This window comes from Gopherus flavomarginatus, chromosome 2, assembly GCF_025201925.1.
Source record: "Gopherus flavomarginatus isolate rGopFla2 chromosome 2, rGopFla2.mat.asm, whole genome shotgun sequence".
NCBI lineage: Eukaryota > Metazoa > Chordata > Testudines > Testudinidae > Gopherus > Gopherus flavomarginatus.
The window spans coordinates 301,119,284-301,138,268 of record NC_066618.1 but is presented as its reverse complement, the minus strand read 5'-3'; the positions used below and the strand labels follow the sequence as shown (position 1 = coordinate 301,138,268).

At 59.4% G+C, this 18,985-nt stretch overlaps 1 protein-coding gene across 1 annotated transcript; it reads right to left on the bottom strand.

The window, feature by feature from the left end:
* Positions 1-2,519: 2,519 nt before the first annotated feature.
* On the bottom strand, positions 2,520-10,029 carry LOC127044477 (testis-specific serine/threonine-protein kinase 5-like). The gene is made up of 8 exons (XM_050939415.1): positions 9,826-10,029; positions 8,651-8,758; positions 7,747-7,949; positions 6,841-6,896; positions 4,583-4,715; positions 4,016-4,131; positions 3,420-3,599; positions 2,520-2,980 (listed from the first exon to the last, which is right to left on the bottom strand). The coding sequence occupies exons 1-8, from the start codon at positions 10,027-10,029 to the stop codon at positions 2,520-2,522; spliced, it is 1,461 nt and encodes a 486-aa protein (XP_050795372.1).
* Between the last annotated feature and the right edge of the window lie 8,956 nt (positions 10,030-18,985).

Below are 18,985 nucleotides of genomic sequence, written 5' to 3'. Positions count from 1 at the left end.
GCCGGGGGCGCGTGGGAGAGGCGGGGGCACGGAGGGGAACGAGGAGTCGGGCCGTGGGAGAGGCGGGGGGGGCGCAGAGGGGAATGAGGAGTCAGGCCCGTGGGAGAGGCGGGGGGGGGTTCGGAGGGGAAGGAGGAGTTGGGCCCGTGGGAGAGGCGGGGGCAGGGAGAAGGAGGAGTCAGGACTGTGGGAGAAGCGGGGGGGGCGCGGAGGGGAAGGAGGAGTCGGGCCGTGGGAGAGGCTGGGGTGGGGGGATGGAGGGGAATGAGGAGTCAGGCCCGTGGGAGAGGTGGGGGGTGGGGATGGAGGGGAATGAGGAGTCACGCCCGTGGGAGAGGCGGGGGCGCAGAGGGGAAAGAGGAGTCAGGCGTGTGGGAGAGGCAGGGGCACGGAGGGGAAGGAGGAGTTGGGCCCGTGGGAGAGGCGGGGGGGCGTGTCGGGGAACGAGGAGTTGGGCCGTGGGAGAGGCGGGGGGGCGTGTCGGGGAACGAGGAGTTGGGCCGTGGGAGAGGCGGGGGGGCGTGTCGGGGAACGAGGAGTTGGGCCGTGGGAGAGGCGGGGGGGGGGGATGGAGGGGAATCAGGACTCAGGCCTGTGGGAGAGCTGGGGGCACGGAGGGGAATCAGGAGTCGGGCCTGTGGGAGAGGCGGGGGGTGGGGATGGAGGGGAATGAGGAGTCAGGCCCGTGGGAGAGGCGGGGGGGCGCAGAGGGGAACGAGGAGTCGGGTTCGTGGGAGAGGCAGGGGCGCAGAGGGGAAAGAGGAGTCAGGCGTGTGGGAGAGGCGGGGGCGTGGAGGGGAAAGAGGAGTTGGGCCCGTGGGAGAGGCGGGGGGGCGTGTCGGGGAACGAGGAGTTGGGCCGTGAGAGAGGTGGGGGGGCGCAGAGGGGAAGGAGAAGTCGGGCCCGTGGGAGAGGTGGGGGCGTGGAGGGGAACGAGGAGTCAGGAGTGTGGGAGAGGCAGGGGGGCGCGGAGGGGAACGAGGAGTCGGGCCCGTGGGAGAGGTGGGGGGGGATCAGAACGAGGAGTCGGGCCGTGGGAGAGGCGGGGGGGCGTGTCGGGGAACGAGGAGTCGGGCCGTGGGAGAGGCGGGGGGGCGCAGAGGGGAATGAGGAGTCAGGCCCGTGGGAGAGGCGGGGGGGGGGTTCGGAGGGGAAGGAGGAGTTGGGCCCGTGGGAGAGGCGGGGGCAGGGAGGAGAAGGAGGAGTCAGGAGTGTGGGAGAGGCAGGGGGGCGCGGAGGGGAAGGAGGAGTCGGGCCGTGGGAGAGGCGGGGGTGGGGGGATGGAGGGGAATGAGGAGTCAGGCCCGTGGGAGAGGCGGGGGCGCAGAGGGGAAAGAGGAGTCAGGCGTGTGGGAGAGGCAGGGGCACGGAGGGGAAGGAGGAGTTGGGCCCGTGGGAGAGGCGGGGGGGCCTGTTGGGGAACGAGGAGTTGGGCCGTGGGAGAGGCGGGGGGGCGTGTCGGGGAACGAGGAGTTGGGCCGTGGGAGAGGCGGGGGGGGGGATGGAGGGGAATCAGGAGTCAGGCCTGTGGGAGAGCTGGGGGCGTGGAGGGGAATCAGGAGTCGGGCCTGTGGGAGAGGCGGGGGGTGGGGATGGAGGGGAATGAGGAGTCAGGCCCGTGGGAGAGGCGGGGGGGCGCAGAGGGGAACGAGGAGTCGGGTTCGTGGGAGAGGCGGGGGCGCAGAGGGGAAAGAGGAGTCAGGCGTGTGGGAGAGGCAGGGGCACGGAGGGGAAAGAGGAGTTGGGCCCGTGGGAGAGGCGGGGGGGCGTGTCGGGGAACGAGGAGTTGGGCCGTGAGAGAGGTGGGGGGGGCGCAGAGGGGAAGGAGGAGTCGGGCCCGTGGGAGAGGTGGGGGCGTGGAGGGGAACGAGGAGTCAGGAGTGTGGGAGAGGCAGGGGGGTGCGGAGGGGAACGAGGAGTCGGGCCCGTGGGAGAGGTGGGGGGGGATCAGAACGAGGAGTCGGGCCGTGGGAGAGGCGGGGGGGCGTGTCGGGGAACGAGGAGTCAGGTGTGTGGGAGAGGCGGGGGCGCGTGGGAGAGGCGGGGGCACGGAGCGGAAGGAGGAGTCGGGCCCGTGGGAGAGGTGGGGGGGGCGCAGAGGGGAAGGAGGCGTCGGGACTGTGGGAGAGGCAGGGGGGGCGCGGAGCGGAAGGAGGAGTCGGGCCCGTGGGAGAGGCGGGGGCGTGGAGGGGAACGAGGAGTCAGGCGTGTGAGAGAGGCGGGGGCGCGTGGGAGAGGCGGGGACGCAGAGGGGAAAGAGGAGTTGGGCCTGTGGGAGAGCCGGGGGCGCGTGGGAGAGGCGGGGGCACGGAGGGGAACGAGGAGTCGGGCCCATGGGAAACGGGTCTGAGACACGCTGGGGGGCATGGGGCCTAGAGGGAGGCCGGTGGGGGACAGCTGAGAGCCCTCGACTGAATAACATTTAATAGTGCGGGCTGCATCCATCCGTAGGGGGTTTGTTTCTGTCAGGGTAGGGCCAAGCAGGGGCGTCTCCAGCCTGGCCCTGGGCAAGGCCCCCTCTAGTTTGTGATGGGCTCCGGCGGGGGCTTCCGGATCATGGACATGGAGTGGAGGGAGATGACTGGCTTGGAGGAGCCGCTGCCCAGTGCTGCAGCCACAGCGGGGCTCTTCTCTCCCAGCCGCTGGCTGGCCATGTAGGCGCTGGCCGAGGTGGCCGAGCCGGGCTTGCGGAAGTTGGGGAGGTGGTGGAAGGGCCGGAGGCCGGAGAGCAGGCAGGGCCGGTACAGGGAGAATCGGTGGGGGCGACGCTCAGCCTGGCACGGCGATGGCAGCTGAAGGAGGCAGCCAGCAGAGATCAGCTCAGGGGCCTTGGCTTCCATTTCGGCTCGGCCGGGGAAGGCGTCCTGTGCAGAGGAGGCGCGAGGGCCTGCGGGGGCTTTGGTTCCCTTGGCGGCTCCCTCGGGAGGCTTTGCTGAGCTCTCCAGGTCTGGCAGCAAAGAGACGGAGCCTCCACTCTCGCCTGCAAAGGAAGCAGCAGGGATAGAGGGGCTGGTGTCGTGTTCCCCGGGCTCCCGGGCGAGGTCCTGTGGGGCGCCCAGGGGAGGGGTGAGGGTCGGTGTCACATTGCCCCAGCTGTGGGGCTATGTCCTATGGGATACTCCTGGTGCTGCTAGCTGAGGAGCTGTTCGGGGGGGTAGCTCTTTTCTTTGGGGCAGGGACACTGCTGGGCAGCAGTGCTCAGTTCAGATGTGGGGCCGGGGTGCTGCTGGCTCCTGGACGGGGGAGCTGAGCCCCCAAGGCAGCTACTCCTGGCCTGGGGCTCCTTGGCTCGTCATGGAGCCAGGCCTGGCACTGGCGAGGCTGCTCCCTGCTCTGCTCAGCCCAGCACTCCCCACCCATGCCCCCCAGCTGTGGGGCTGCCCGCTGAAGGCAGACCTGGGGGCATGTCGCGCACCTACCTTGGGTGGATGGCTTCTCCAGGGCTGGGCTAAGCTCCGGGGGCCTGCCCGTGGCGTTCAGCGCCTGGTGGAAGATGGCCGAGGTGGCGGGCAGCATCCAGCAGTGCGTGGCCACCTGCTGCAAGCCCAGCCGGGCCCCAGGCTTCAGCTGCAGCAGGCCTTGGATCAGGTTCTGGCACTCTGGCACAAAGAGAGGGGCTGGAGCCTGACAGCCGGGCCTGCCCCACACATTGGCAGGGTGGCTGACCTGCCATCCTCCCACCTGGCTCCCAGAGTGGGGCAGGGTCACTAGTGCCGCTGCCTGGCTTTCCCCTCCTTGCTCCCCAGGCCCGTGTTTGGTGTGAGGAGGGGCTGGAGTCGGCCTGGGGCAGGGCTTGTGGGGGGCAGCCCTCATTCCTCAGCGCAAAGCAGGAGCCATGGGGCAAAGGGGGAGCCAGCCCATTCCCTGCTGCAGCTCCGGCTGATTCTCAAAGCCTGACACTTCGCTTCCCCTCCTGCCCCAGGGTGGCCCCGACCGTGCCTGGCTGCTCGGGGACACCGCTCAGGGGCAGCAGGGCTTGCAGCTCTCCATGGGCAGTGCAGGGTGTGGGGGTTACCTGGGGAGATGGGCTGCCGGAAGGAGAGGCCCTGTTTTATCATTTGGATCATCTTGTGAGGCTGGCGCTCTTTGAATGGAAGCTTCCCGGTCACCATGGCGTACAGGATCACACCGCTGCAGGAGGAGGCCGGGGGTCAGAGGGGCTGGCACCAGGCCCAGCCTCCCCAGAGACAGGGCATAGGCTGCATGGCCCACAGCCGCTCCCAGCACCTGGTATTCATGGGGCAGCCTGCCCCGTAGCGTAGTGGTGAGCATGGCATGGGAACCCTGTCTGGGCTCATCTGCAGAGGACAGCAGCTACGGAGCGTTACAGCAGCTCCTGCTGTTCGTTCTGGAGCACCCTGTTCAAACCCCAGAGTATTGGCCATCCGGGAAGCCCTGGCGCTCTCACCCACCTGCGGGCAGCCTGCTCGACCCCCACTACACAGTGCTAATGGGCCCCACGATGCAGCCAGCCCCTCCATGGTACTCGCAGTGCCCAGGAAGTGACCAACTCCTTTCCCTGCTCCGGGAGCTCCTGCTTCCCGCAGGCCATGTCCCTTCCCGCAGGAGACGTGGCACTCACAGGCTCCACAAGTCAGCCAGCTCGCCGTTGTACTTCTTGCTCATGAGGATTTCGGGGGCCGTGTAGGCCACAGAGCCGCAGAACGTGCTCATCAGGGAATTCTTCAAGGAGTAGCGGTTGGCAAACCCAAAATCTGTAATGCAACGACCCCCCCTGTGAGATACCTGCTCAGTGCTCCAAGGCCTGGCCTCCATAGCAATGGGAGCTGAGGGGCATGTGGCCTTTCTCTCTCCCACCCACCGCCAACTGACCAAATCAGCAGTCTGGCCCCCCAGTTCAGGGCTCTCACACAGCTTTGCCCACACCACGCCTCCAGCCTGAGCTGTCCAGGCTTGGTGCTCTGGGAGACAGGCCCCCAAACTCAGATTCTGCAATGACCTAATGGCTGATTTGAATCCAGTTGAAGGACAACAGGCCTACCTCCCTGTCTTGGGCCCAGACCCTCAAAGGTATTTAGGCACCTAACTTGCATTGATTTCAGAGGCACCCAGTAAAGCTGCACTCAGAGGAGCAGGTGCCTCGAGGGATTGGTCCTGGGCGCCAGAGCCTTTCACTTCTTTGGTGACTGGTTGGAACCCAGCCCAGACTGGCAGTGAGGAAAAGGCTCTGCTGTCTGACAGCTGCTCAATGGTCCAGTGAAATGAGTTCAGTCCCGTTCGTAGCCGCTGGTGCCAGCCTCCACCTTCAGTGGTGGTCTCAGAGGGGAGGCCAGGAGCTGACTGGGCCTGGAGCCTGGACTCCCCTTGTGGGAGACCATGACTTTACAGTCCAGTGGAGCCATGAAACTGTCAGCTGGGAGGAGGAGGGAGGCACATGAGTGTAGGAAACAGACCCTTTCCCAGAGCTGGACCTAGACTTGACCTCCCTGCCAAAGAAACAAGACCCGGAGTCGCACGCCCCTAGAGCAAAATGCAGAATTCACGATGTGACAGCTTCCCTGCACTGAGGTGGGTAGAACCAGTTCCCAGACAAGCCGGGCAGTGTACCCCTAGAGCTCAGCGGGGTACTCAAGCTGGGGGCTACTTGGGTGGGGGCTGCTGGGCCATGTGACCGTGAAATGAGCATTAAAGGGATGCTGTCAATGGTCACTGAACAACTTGTGTTTCACACCCCCAAATGGCAGGTCGCCCACCTAGGAACATAGAATGTGGGTCACACTTGCGGGATGGGGCTGTGTCCTGGAAGCAGCAACAGTGACTAGGACTCAGGGATCATGGTTGAGAACCAACTGAACATGAGCAACACTGTCTCTGACAGCGGGAACGTGGTCCCCGGGTGGCTGAGCAGGAAAAGGACTGGGAGCAAGGAGGGGTGTTACCTCTGCGTACAGCCGACTTTGACAAACTGGGAAGGGCTCGGAGGAAAGCTACAAGGATGAGTCGAGGGCTGGAAAACTGGCCTGAGTGAGAGAGCGTGAAGGAGCTCGGTCTACTGAGTACATCCCTGACAAGGTTAGGAGGTGACGAGCACAGCCTGTGGGTTCCTACGAGGGGAAGCGATTTCTAGAGCAGACCTCTCTTTAATCTTGCAGGCAGAGGTAGGAGCCAGTTTAATGGCTAGAAGATGAAGCGAGACATTCAGACTAGAAATGAGGAGCACTGGGATGATACCGACCGCTGGATCGTTGTGGGGAACATTACTTGGGGTCTAGATTACGACTTGGGAGATTGCTCTAGCTCCCGCAGAAGCTATGGGCTGGATGCAGAGATCACCGGGGGAGGGTCTCTGGCCAGCGTTACCCAAGGCTAGCTCTGTAGGGGCCGTTTTGTCTGTGAAACCTGAAATCGAATCAGTTAAGACCCTGAGTTCAAAGCAGTTTGAGGTTCCCTGCAGTCCCCGGCTGATTTCTGTGGCTTTGCAATAAGGTCCTAGTTCTTCCACGTCTGCGTCTCCCTGTTGTGGTGGGAGAGCAGCTCACACCCACGAAGAGTGATGCTGGCTCTGCACCGGGAGCTGGCAAATGCACGAAGGAGACAAACTGAAACGAGGGAGCAAGAGAATGTGGCTGTTTCCCTGGTGAAACCTCGGCAGGTAGGTGCTGAATGGAAGCTGGCTTCCCGTTTGGAGCTGGGCTCCGCCCGGCGTCACAAGCAAAGTCACCTCAGTAAAAAGTAACCTAAATGCAATGGCTCCTCTTCCTTCTGCGCCGAGCGCCCAGGCTGAGCCCCCCAGCATGGAGCACTGAGCAGCTCAGGGACGCCTAGCCAGGGCTGGCAGAAGGGAAACAATTCCTGCCCCTCAAAATGGGCAGCGCTCACCTGTCAGCTTAATGAAGCCTCGCTCATCCAGCAGGATATTCTCACATTTCAGGTCTCTGCAGGGAACACAAAGCAGGAAAACAGACGTCACTGGGTGGTGAGATCCCCTGTCCCACACAGGCTTGGCCCTGCCCCGGTAAGCATGCAATGTATATCCCCGCCAATAGCCTGCTGGGGTCAGGTACCCAGCCACACTAAGTGTGTACAGCTGAGGTGGGCAGGAAGGTGACTCTTATCAGCCCTGATCCTGGGGCCATTGGGGGATTAAATGGCCCTAGCAATAACTTAGAGCAGCCTAAGGGCTGAACTAAGTTACGCTGCCTGGAGTGGTCCCAGAGTGGGTTCTTCACCCTATGAAGCACTGTGTGCTCCAGGCCTGCTCCCTCTTGCACCTGGTCTGGCCCCCCACTCCCAATGGGCCCCCCCATGCTGGGAGGGGGCATATGGTGTGAAAGCGACTATGGTAGCTTCACACCTGCTGAGGTTCCCCAGGGAGGGGGAAGGCAGGGACCTGGTGGGGCCATGAGCTGGCCAGGGGCCCTGCGCAGCAACGTTTACAGTCTCGGGGGTTTTTAATGATGTTTGTGCTGGAGTGTCCCCAGCCCTTGGGACAGTAACGCTGAGCAGGACGAGGCAGGGGCTAAGGAGCCAGCCTACCCTAGACCCTGGAGCACCAACTGGACAGAGCTCTGCAGCCCCCTCAGCACCCCAGCTGTATGGGACAGGACGTGAACTCTATGGGGAGGCCCCATGCTCCAGAGGCCAGAGCAAGGGGATGAGCACTGGGACTCCTGGGTTCTCCAGATGCAGGCGGGAGGTGATGAACTCCAGGCACCTTCCAGTCAAGCTGCCACTGCAGCCTTTGGCAGGGCCCCTGGGGGCTTGGGCTCCAGCAGCCCCTCCCACCTGTGCACGATGCCCACATTGTGGCAGTGTGCCACAGCACTGACGATCTGCCGGAACAGCCTTCGGGCCTCCTCCTCCTCCAGCCCGGGGCACTCCCTGCGGTCGGAGGTGGCGTTGATGTGCTCCAGCAGGTCGCCGCGGGAGGCCAGCTCCAGCACGAGGTAGGTGCGCCTGTTGTTCCTGTACATCTCGTAGAGCTGGATCTGCTGAGGCGACAGGGCCATGAGAGACGCGCCTGTTCCTGGACAGGGCCCCTGCAGCAGCATGGGGAAGCATCTCTCCAGGGCTCGGGAGCTGCCGCACCAATGCCCCCAGGGCAACGTGACAGGATTCCCTGGAGGCCAGACAATCCAGTCCTGTCCAGAGGGTGCTGTCAGCCCAGGAGGGGGGGTCGGGGAATAGCACCCAGGGCTCCAGCAGGGCAGCGTAGAGCCCTGGCTCCTAGACAGCCAGGCAGGCTTGGTTAGTGACAGCCCAGGCCTGGGAACCAGACCCAGGTCTCCTGCAAGGAGCTGCGAGAAGTGAGGCCCCAGGCTACCCATGGAGGATGCATCGCCTGGGTTTGTGCTTTAAGGGAGGCCCCAGAACCTGAGAGGAGCTGGGAGAAGAAGAGACAGTGGCTGAGCCCCTAGGCTGAGATTTCCAAGCCTGACTGGGGGTTAGGAGACACAACTCCACAATTAATTCCACTAGGGGCTGTGTATCTAAACCCCCTCGCCTGGACTGGCCTTTGCCCACTTGAAACTGAGAATCGCTGCAGGCTGCCCCCCCCCCCCCCCCCCAGGAAGGCCGATTAGCGTCTCTGGCACGTGGCCTTTGCCCGGTGCAGTTTGGTGCCCTCTGGTAGGCACAAGAAAAGGCCAAGGTAGCGGGGGTGGGGAAGGGGGAAGCAGCTGGGACTCACCACATTGATGTGCTTGTAGGTTGCATTAAGGGAGTAGATTTCTCTTGGGAGGAATTTTCTGGAATATTCCAAGGGGGCTTTGGCTGTGGATATGATCTTTATGGCCACCTGAGAGAGGAGAGGGCAGCTGCTGAGTTGCACGCAGGAGAATGGAAAGCCGACCCTGAGCCCCCCTGACCCTTGAAGAGAGAGTGACTCCACCTGGTCAGTCCAGCAGCCATGCAGGCATGCCTAATGGAGACGCTGACGGGCGCAGCAGAGGGGCAGGCTGGAGAGAGGCCAGGTGGGGAAAGGACTGGTGGGGGTAACCGGATGTACGGCACCACATGGAGTGAAATATCTTCTGTCTGAGCCAGCAGCGGGAGGCGAGTCTGGGAAACCCAACTGAAGGGGGGACGGGGCTGTCTGGGTGTCTCTTTGGCACATTACTTGGGAATGAGTGTCTGTGTGTCCTCTGAATCTGAGCAAATGAATGGGAGAATTCAGAACACAACCACAGCCAGAGATGTGGCCGGAGGACAACAGCGAACCCCACCATGAATACAATCCCACTGGCAACGTTCTGCACAGAAAGAGAACAACTCATCCGGGGTAAAATCCTGACCAGGAAGCATGAGGCTTGCCAACACCAGCCCCACCAGCATGGCCGGTGCAGCGAGTGACAGGGCTTGGAACAGGAAGTGGGACTTGGCCCAGCTCAGAGAGCTAATATTTGGGGCTGGGATTTGCCCAGGACATCCAGGGGACTCAGTCTCCCAGCTGCCGTTCCAGGCACCAGACTCCCTTCGGCTTCTTCGAGCCTAAGAAACAGATGGAACTACCTAGACACATGCCACCCGTCACCTGGCCAGCTTGGCGTGTAAGTGATACCCCAGGTTTTCCAGGGGCTCGCCCCCTGCATGGCTCTGCCAATATCCCACCCTCCAGGAGCACAGCACCCCTTGCTCTCCAGGACCCAGGCTTCTCCTGAGCAGACTAGCTGGTCACATATCATGGATCAGTGCCCCCAAACTCGCTGCACCGCTGAGCTGAGAGCAGGCCTGGAGTGGTGCATTATCCTGCAGAGCCCCCAAGGGTATCGTATGCTCAGCGACTTAGCTCCTTTTCCTGCTGTTTCCCTGGCATTTCCCCTTCGGCTTTCCCAGCCTTGTGCCCCCAGGTCCTGCAGTCCTCACCATGGAGTGCCGCTTGCTCCGAAGGTCTGAGGCCAGCTTGTAGTTCTGTCTTAGCTTCTCTTGGGTGGCGTAGCCCAGGTAGACTTTGGAGAAGGCCCCAGAGCCAATCTTCCTGGAGGAGAGGAGGTAGCCATTCTCCTTGCTCTCACGCACCTGTTCCATGAAAGTCTTCTTGTCCGCCTCTCGCTTACTGCAGCTTTTCATGGCGCCCAATGGGCATTGTTGGCTCCACCCAGGCTCGCGGAAGAAAGGGCAGCAGAGTGATCCTGCTGGGGCGGGCGTGGGGATGGTGATTGCACTGGGGCTGGAGGGAACGCCACAGGGACCAGAGTCCAAATATGACCATTAGCTCCCCAGGAGGGTGAAGGACAAAGGAGAAACGCAAAGCACTGGGGTCTCCTAGCACGTTGCCCTTCCCATCTTTCAGTTTGGCCCCCGAGGGCTCAGTGGCGCAGGGCAAGGCCACGGGATGGAGAAGTGTCCACAGGGATGGGAGAGGATGAGTGTCCTAGAGGCAGCATTCTAGAACTGAAGTGTAACAAGCTGGTTTAGAACGCTGCCCTAGCTCCAGAGCACCGTGTCCCTTCTAGGGCAATCGTCACTCCCGGGGAGGGGGTCTGGAGATGGACAGGAATCCCTCCCGCACGGAAATGCAGCCACCTCTGCGCTGGAGCACTGCAACCAGGTGGGGGATTGGCACAGCAGGGGAGGGGAAGGGATACTTTGGCCAAGAACTCCAGAATGAATCGCAGGGGATTTCTAATAACTACATAAAGCCCTCACCTCAGGGAGTTCACACAGGAATGCGCATGGAACTGAATGTACCTGCGACCAGGGAGTTTAAGGCAAACCTGATGCTTAAACCATCCGTCACTCAGTGAGAAGCATATGGAAGGAGCACAGGGCTAGGACCCAGGGTACCCCTTAGCTGGCCAAAGGACAACTAGTAGAGTTTATTACTTCTATTTCTGGGTCTCTTATAGCCTTGATCTGCGGCCTTGGGCAAGTCCCTGCCTCCATTTCTGCCTCAAATTCCCCATCTGCACTTAGGGCTTGGCTACACTACAGAGTTACAGCGCTGGTGAGGGGGTTACAGCGCTGCAACTTAGGATGTGGCCACACTTGCAAAGCACGGCCAGCGCTGCAACTCCCTGGTTGCAGCGCTGGCTGTACACCCGGTCGAGCCTCGGGTGTAGGGGATCCAGCGCTGGGGATCCAGCACTGGTCAGCAAGTGTGGACACCCACCAGCGCTTTTATTGACCTCCGTGGTATAAGGAGGTATCCCAGCATACCTTAGAAGCCTCTCTGGTAATCATGCACACTCCACTGCCCTGGGCTCAGCTGACCCCTCCTTTAAATGCCCTGGGAATTTTAAAAATCCCCTTCCTGTTTGCTCAGCCAGGTGTGGAGTGCAATCAATCATTCAATCAATCAGCGACCATGCCTCCACGCACCAAACGAGCCCCAGCATGGAACAATTCAGAGCTGCAGGACCTCATCAGTGTTTGGGATGAGGAGGCTGTGCAAGCACAGCTGCGCTCCAGAAGGAGAAATTATGATACCTATGGGCAGATATCGCAGTCCTTGATGAGAAGGGGCCATGAACGGGACGCGTTGCAGTGCAGGGTCAAAATAAAAGAGCTGAGGAGTGCTTACTGCAAAGCTCGTGAGGGAAATTGCCGCTCAGGAGCTGCCCCCACAACCTGCTGTTTTTACAAGGAGCTGGATGCCATACTTGGGTGTGACCCCACTGCCAATCCTAGGAGCACAATGGAGAGTTCAGAGCAGGGAGAAGTGGGGGAGGTTGTAGAGGACGGCGACAGTGAGGCTACTGGCGTGGAGGGAGACACCCCGGAGTCCCAGGAGGCATGCAGCCAGGAGCTCTTCTCAAGCCAGGAGGAGGCTAGCCAGTCGCAGCAGCGGGAAGTTGCTGGTGAAGAAGAAACTGAGGATCGTGCTCGGGGTAAGTAGATTTGTATGTTTTGGGAGAGAAGGGTTTGGGTTATGGCTGCCTGCATGCATGCCTAAATGTGGAATAGCCCATTGATTTGCTCTATCACGTCTCTGTAATCTGCCTCGGTAATCTCTTGAAAAGTTGCAGCAAGAGCGTTTGCAATTTGCTTTCTCAAGTTGATCGGGAGAGCCCCCGTGGTCTCTGTCCCGGTCAGGCTAACTCGTCCGATCCACTGTGCAGCGAGGGGTGGGGGGACCATGGCTGCACACAGGCAAGCTGCATAGGGGCCAGGGCGGTATCCACATTGCTGTAGAAGACCCTCCCTCTCTTCCCAGGTAACACGCAGCAGTGATATATCTGGCAGTAGGAAACCCTGTTGAGAATTTAGGGATACTTGAGTGCAGGGCGCCAGGTTCGCGGTCCCACCCCCCAGCCCCGTGGTGCGCTCCAGTCACCCCCCCCCTTTCCCAGCACGTAGCTAGCCCCACGGTGCCCTCCAGTCTCCCCTCCCCCTTCCCAGCAGGCATCCAGCCCCGCGGTGCGCTCCGGTGTTCCAAGCACGTTGGTAGCCCCGCGGTGTGCTCCGGTGTTCCCCCAACCCCCTCCCAGCAGGCATCCAGCCCCGCGGTGCGCTCCGGTGTTCCAAGCACGTTGGTAGCCCCGCGGTGCGCTCCGGTGTTCCCCCCCCCAGCAGGCATCCAGCACCGCGGTGCGCTCTGGTGTTCCCCTACCCTTCCCAGCAGGCAGCCAGCACAGCTGTGCATTTCCCCCCCCTCACCAGCAGGACGGTATTAACGCGGACCCTCCCCCTCCGCCAGCAGCTCGCCACCTTCCTGTTCCCTACTGTGATCTTGCGGTCTGGGAAAAAAGTCCCGGCCCTCAGCCTCCTGAACAGGGCACTGGTCCGAAAGATGCGTGCATCGTGCACCTTTCCAGGCCATCCTGAGTAAATGTCAGTGAAACGCCCATGGTGATCCACAAGCGCTTGCGGAACCACGGAGAAATACCCCTTGCGATTAACGTACTCTGATGCCAGGTGGGGTGGTGACAGAATAGGAATATGCGTCCATCTATTGCCCCTCCACAGTTAGGGAACCCCATTTCCGCAAAGCCATCCACAATGTCCTGCACGTTCCCCAGAGTCACGGTTCTTCTTAGCAGGGTGCGATTAATGGCTGTGCAAACTTGCATCAGCACCATTCCAACGGTGGACTTTCCCACTCCAAACTGGTTCGCCACCGATCTGAAGCAGTCTGGAGTTGCCAGCTTCCAGACTGCAATAGCCACTCGCTTCTCCACTGGCAGGGCAGCTCTCAATCTCGTGTCCCTGCACCGCAGGGCAGGGGCGAGCTCAGCACACAGTGCCATGAAAGTGGCTTTTCTCATCCGAAAGTTCTGCAGCCACTGCTCGTCATCCCAGGATTGCAGGACGATGTGATCCCACCACTGAGTGCTGGTTTCCCGAGCCCAAACGCGCCGGTCCACGGAGCTGAGCACGTCTGTTACTGCCACAAGCAATTGAGTGTCTTCAGCGTCAGGCATTTCAATATCATCGTCTGACTCCTCACTGTCACTTTGCAGCTGAAGGAATAGCTCCACTGCCATGCGTAATGTGCTGGCAACATTCATCAGCAAGGTCCTCAGCAGCTCAGGCTCCATTTATAACAAAAATCTCAGAAATCACGCTGCAGAATCACAATGCCGCCAAAGTGCTCGGAATGTGTAGCAAAGCACTACGGGGCGTTGGAACAGGAAGCGGAAAGACCCCCACACTTCCTTCCCCTTCCCATAAGCCACAGCGCCAAAATGGGACGAGGTGCTCTGTGGGATAACTGCCCACAATGCACCACTCCCAACAGCGCTGCAAGTGCTGTAAATGTGGCCACACTGCAGCGCTGGTTGCTGTCAGTGTGGCCACACTGCAGCGCTGGCCCTACACAGCTGTACGAACACAGCTGTAACTACCAGCGCTGCAAAACTGTAAGTGTAGCCATACCCTTAGCCTGCATCACAGGGCTGTGAGAATTAATTCGTTTGCAAAGTGCCTGGGCTGGATTTCCACCAGTCACCAGGAGGTGGAGAGCTCCGGGCTTCCACGCCATGGAGAAACCTTAAATACTTTGCTCCTGTGGCCTATGAGCCTGTCGCATAGGAGTTGACCATAACCCCAAATAACACAATGGGACTGGATGAGCAAATGAACTAACTGGCTACACTGGCCATCCAAGGGCTAGTTCTGAAATAACTTGGGAGCAAGAGTCAGGGATTTATCCTCAAGTAGCCTGTGGACACGTGCGGGAGGGAACTGAGGATTTCCTGTTGCACAAATATCAACACTGTGGCTCTCCCAAGCACTTTGAAATCTGGAAGACAAACAAAAAGGCAAGAAATACTTGGAGACCTGGGAGAAGGAAACAGATCTGTTTATTTCGACTCTTTTTCAGCCTTAGTGTCTAGTCGACGTTCAAGGCCCCGGGCCAGGATGTTCCAATTGGAAGTAGAAATTGGTGCAGTCTGGTATTTTCTTCAGTGCAGTCTTGTTTCTTAACCAGGACTATGCAAAGCCCCGCTCCCTTGACTGCAGGAGGAAGCCAGAACAAGAGGAGCCGTTCCTAGGCTCTCTCGCCAGCTTTTGCCCAAGTCACGCTGTGCCCACAGGCTGCTGCTCAGCGTTCTTGCTTTCTGCCTCTCCCTCTGTTCTTGCCTGGTCTCCGTTTCTGTGTCTTCAGTCACACACGCACCTGGTCACAATCAGGTGTGATGGAAGCGCCCTAAAAGTATGGGGGCCACCGGTGCCCGAACCTTGGCTCCACCCCCCATGCCGCCCCTTCCTCCAAGACCTCGCCTCCTCTTACATCTCTCTGCCCTCCATTGCTTGTCCTTATGGCCTATAAAAAGTGATGGGACCATGGCCTCCTGGCCCCCGCATTCCAGCACCCCATGTCACACTACCCACTGGACTCCCCTGCCCGCATGGTGCCAGTTTCTGGACAGACTCAAAAAGGCCTGTGTTAGGTGTGGCCCCGTAGCCCCCTCTCCCAGGTATTTGAAATGAAGGGCACATTCACACATCCGTTTGTATGAGGTTTTAACTCAACCGCTAACAAGGTTTTACTCAGCTCATCCAGCCTCCATCACCCTTGTTACATTTTCAGACAAGCACCTTTGTGCTTTCTCCTGTGCTGCTCCTCACACTTGGGAGGAGTGCCCCGTAAACAGCCGCAAAAGTACCTCATTATCTTACTTCAACCCCCACCCCCCGAAAACTCCCCTTTGCCATGGAGCTTACAGGAAGCTGGAGGGTGGCTCAGCTGCTGGTGTGCTCAGCCACTGCCTGCCAGGCTGACCAACATTGGCTCAGTGTTTCCTTGTGCTCCCCCGGGTCACTCTGTACCCAGCTGTTGTCTCTTGTCTTATCCTTCCATTTAAGCTCTTTGGGGCAGGGACTGTCCTTTTGTTCTGTATTTGTCCATCCCTGAGTCTCCTAGGTGCTATGGGAATACAGAGCCTGGTTATTCATGATAATACCAGCTATCATCTTCTCCGTGGGGTCAACTTGGGTTCTGGGGCCTTGCAGAGGACGTGGATCTTTGCCCTTCTCAGAAGCAAGCGACCGTTATCCTCCCGACAGTGGGGACAGACAAGAACACAATAGGGTTCCTCCATCTCCAGTGTGGGTCCAGGAGCCTACCCGTGGGGAGATGGCTGCTCCACCGCTCAGGGAGAGGGGACGTCTCCTCTGTGCAGTGAGGGGAAGGCTATCTGGGTTTCTCCAGCAGGTGGCACAGACGCATTTCTCTCCTCTATTTGTAACGAGGCTTCTGTGCATCCCCCCAGACTCTCAGTTTTATTGCAGTATTTCCCAGCCCTGTCATTCCTGCAGTGCTGGACCAGGCAGGATACAAATGCAGTTGGGATTTCTCTCTTCTTCCTCCCATTCTCCCGCTCAGGAGCTGCTCAAGACCCAAACAAACTGATGGCAAGAAATGGGAGCTAGTGAAGGAGCATCTCCTTGCAGCTGCGTGGTGAGTTAGAGCTGTCCCTTACCTCCATCCTCTGTCCCAATATACAGCCAAGCCAAGCTGCTGTTCTCTATGCTGCAGGGTTGGCCAGGAAGCAGTCAGTGGGAATTGATTTAGTTGGGATAACAAAGTTCACCAAGAGTCAGTGATGGGGAAACCAGAACACAGCGTTACAGGTAATGTGCAGGTTACTAACTAGTAGTATCCCAGTCAGGATGGAGAGCACTGGTAATGCACAACGTGTTCCGTTCGGGTGCTTGTCCCTTTGGATGCTCACAGGAGGCGCTGGTGCTGTCTCCCCCCTTCTTTCACAGTCAGGGAGCTTGCTCGCAGGGAAGAGGTTTTGCAGCTGGCTGCTGTGCAGGGGACAGTGAGTGTCATGAGCATCTCAGCGAGGGGCTGCATGTGCTCTGGTGGGTAGAATCTGGGTGGACACCACATGTGATGGCCAACATTTTAAAGTGACTTGGGGGGTCCAAATTGAGACTCCTTAAAAGGGTTTGATTTTCAGAGAGTGGATGCTCAGCTCTGTATAAAACCAGGCCTCGAGTTGGGCACCCAAACCCTGAGGCACAGAAAATCCATCTTGGCCGGTAGCTGGGTTATACTGACCTACACACCACCCCTGACGTGCAACTCAGTGAGACCGGCGAGGGGGGAGTCAGGCTGGGTGGCAGTAAGGTAACATGCTGATGTAGAGCGGGAAGGAAGTGGGAAGTTTAATTTACATTGGGTTGACAGGGCAGTGGTAGGGAAGGAGAAGAGATTTGGGGCCAGCAGCTCGAGGGAGAACTTGCTGCTACTGGATAAAGAAATTATAGTTCTCCTAAATGGGTTTAGATTTTCCTGGATACTGGAAACTGCTTCCTTCTCCATCCTAACCCTCTAACACAGGTGGCTTGCGAGACAGGCTTTGGATCGATGTGGAGGCTTTGCACTTCTGGTGCTATCAGCCTCGGCTACTAATGGGCACAACTGTGTGGCACAACAACTTTGTGGTGGTGTGCCAGGGCCAGCCCTAGGCCCAGACAACTGCCTGGTGCCCTGTGCTCTGAGGGCACCTGCAGAGCTGCACTGGCGCTGTGACTCGGGGACCAGCCTAATTTCCCTTCTCCAGAAACAGGACTGGATCTGGGAGAAGATTCCCCCTTCATGCAGCTGGACTGGATGGAGGGGAGAATGGCTTCACCGGGCAATTCGGGGCACTGCCTCAAACAGCCAGGCCAGCCTGTATCACTGGACCCTTAGGGCTCCAGGCTGTGGACTGTTGGGAAAGCTGCAGCCATGGTATGGGGCAGAGGCTTTCAGGTGGAAAGCCAGATGCCGCCTGGAGCAGGGCCGGCTCTAGCCATTTCGCTGCCCCAAGCACGGCGGCACGCCCCGGGGAGCGCTCTGCCGCTCGCTGGTCCCGCGGCTTCGGTGGACCTCCCAGCAACCGGCAGAGTGCCCCCCGCGGCATACCGCCCCAAGCATGCGCTGGGGCCTGGAGCCGGCCCTGTGCCGGAGACACAGTCACACCAGTTTATTTATTAATGTATGGGGTGATGATCTCATTACACCGGAATAACCCTTTGCCCTACCACAGCACTTGCCATCTATGGAGCTCAACCTGCCTCACTAATGTTAACCAGAGCAGGGTCCTAGTTCCCTGTGTGGGAGGCCCCGGTTCCACAGCTGCAGAGAGGAAAGAGACTGGCTCAAGGTCATGTAGTGAATCGGGGAAGCTGGGAACTCAGGTCTCCTGACTCCCAGTCCTGTGGCTTAACCACAAGGTCAGCCTCCCTCAAAAGGACGTGTTTTTTTCCTGAACCAGCGACCCAACCTCCCACGTCCTTCTCTGAGGGCTGAGTGGCTCCCATGGCTCAGTGCCCTTTAGAGCAGGACTTTCTGACCTCCCAGTCACCACCATGCTTTGCAGAGCTCGCTCGCAAGCAAACATCACGATGACAAATGAACAGACACTTCTCTTTGAAGAGGAGACTTGCTCTTTAATATTCCCCACTTGACCCTTATTAAAGCTGCTACAGTACACCCCTGTGATGGGCCAGACTCCTGCAGTCGGGACACCGCAGTGTGCTGGGCTATTACTGTAGAAAATGGTGCAGCTGTCAGAGATTGTGGCCTGGCCTAAGGGGCAGAACCCAGCTCCGGGACCCACCAGCGCCTGAGCACTAGTTCTGGCTCTAGGCTCGGGCAAGTCATTTCCCCTCTCTATGCCTCAGTTTGCTGCTCTGTGTAAGGGGGCCGATGACACGTACTGACCTGCCGCTTCGGGGCTATGCTAGGAGGGTTATTTGTCAGTTTACTTGCTGGCAAAGAGCTCTGTGGTTGCGAAGGACTAGCCAGGAAGAGCTGACTATACTTTTTACAGAGGAGAAACTTTTTCTTCAGACTCTCTCATTTATTAGGAATGGCAAATTAACCCACACCAAACAACATCCACCTTTCCCATTGGGCTCCCTCCACAGCACTGCCCTCCCTTCCCCCAGGGAGCGCTGCCTCCCCCACAGCCAGCGTGCCCCAGCTGGCTCCCCTTAAAAGCAGACTCTGCAGCCAGCCCATCTGCTAAACCCGTTCTGCAGGTGGAGCCGGCCTGGCCCCTGGAAGGTAAGCATGCAGCATGCTGCAGTCCCTTTGCTGCAGGGCGTTGAGGGTCTGTGGGGCTGCCAGCAGGAAGAATTAAGGGGTGATTAGAGGGTGTGATCCCCAACATGGGTGGGGATTATCTCACTGGAGCCTTTCTCCCAGGGTCCTGCTTTGTTTCTCCCACTAATACTCAAGGATGGCAAATGGCCTTAGCGCTTTCTGTTCCCGACACCCCTACAGGCCTTGGCTACCTCGACTGGAACCTCCCCATCACACGTGTGTAACCCTTCTGCCCCTCTGAGTTGGCAGCAACAAGGGCCGGGTTCAGTATCCAGGGGTTCCGTTTCAGTAACACAATGCATAACCGGCTCGAGCCCCCACCCAGTGACCTGGGACACTCACATACCACACCCTCCTGGGCGCCTCTAGGAGGCAATACTTCCCCTCTCGCAAGCACGGAGTCTGAGTGTAGCAAAATCTTTTTAATAAAGGAAGGAATCAATGCGGCATCCCATTGGAGAAACACCACAAGCAGGGTTATAACACAAACCATAAACAAAAACCCACCTCCAAGTACGTTTGGCACTGTCCTTTTTC

Coding starts and splice junctions, on each gene's coding strand:
- LOC127044477 (XM_050939415.1), bottom strand. CDS start 10,029: ATGAAAAGCTGCAGTAAGCGAGAGGCGGACAAGAAGACTTTCATGGAA. Junction 7,950..8,650: donor CCTACAAGCACATCAATGTG/GTGAGTCCCAGC, acceptor TCGCCTCAGCAG/ATCCAGCTCTACGAGATGTA. Junction 2,981..3,419: donor GGAGAAGCCATCCACCCAAG/GTAGGTGCGCGA, acceptor CTTCCTTTGCAG/GCGAGAGTGGAGGCTCCGTC.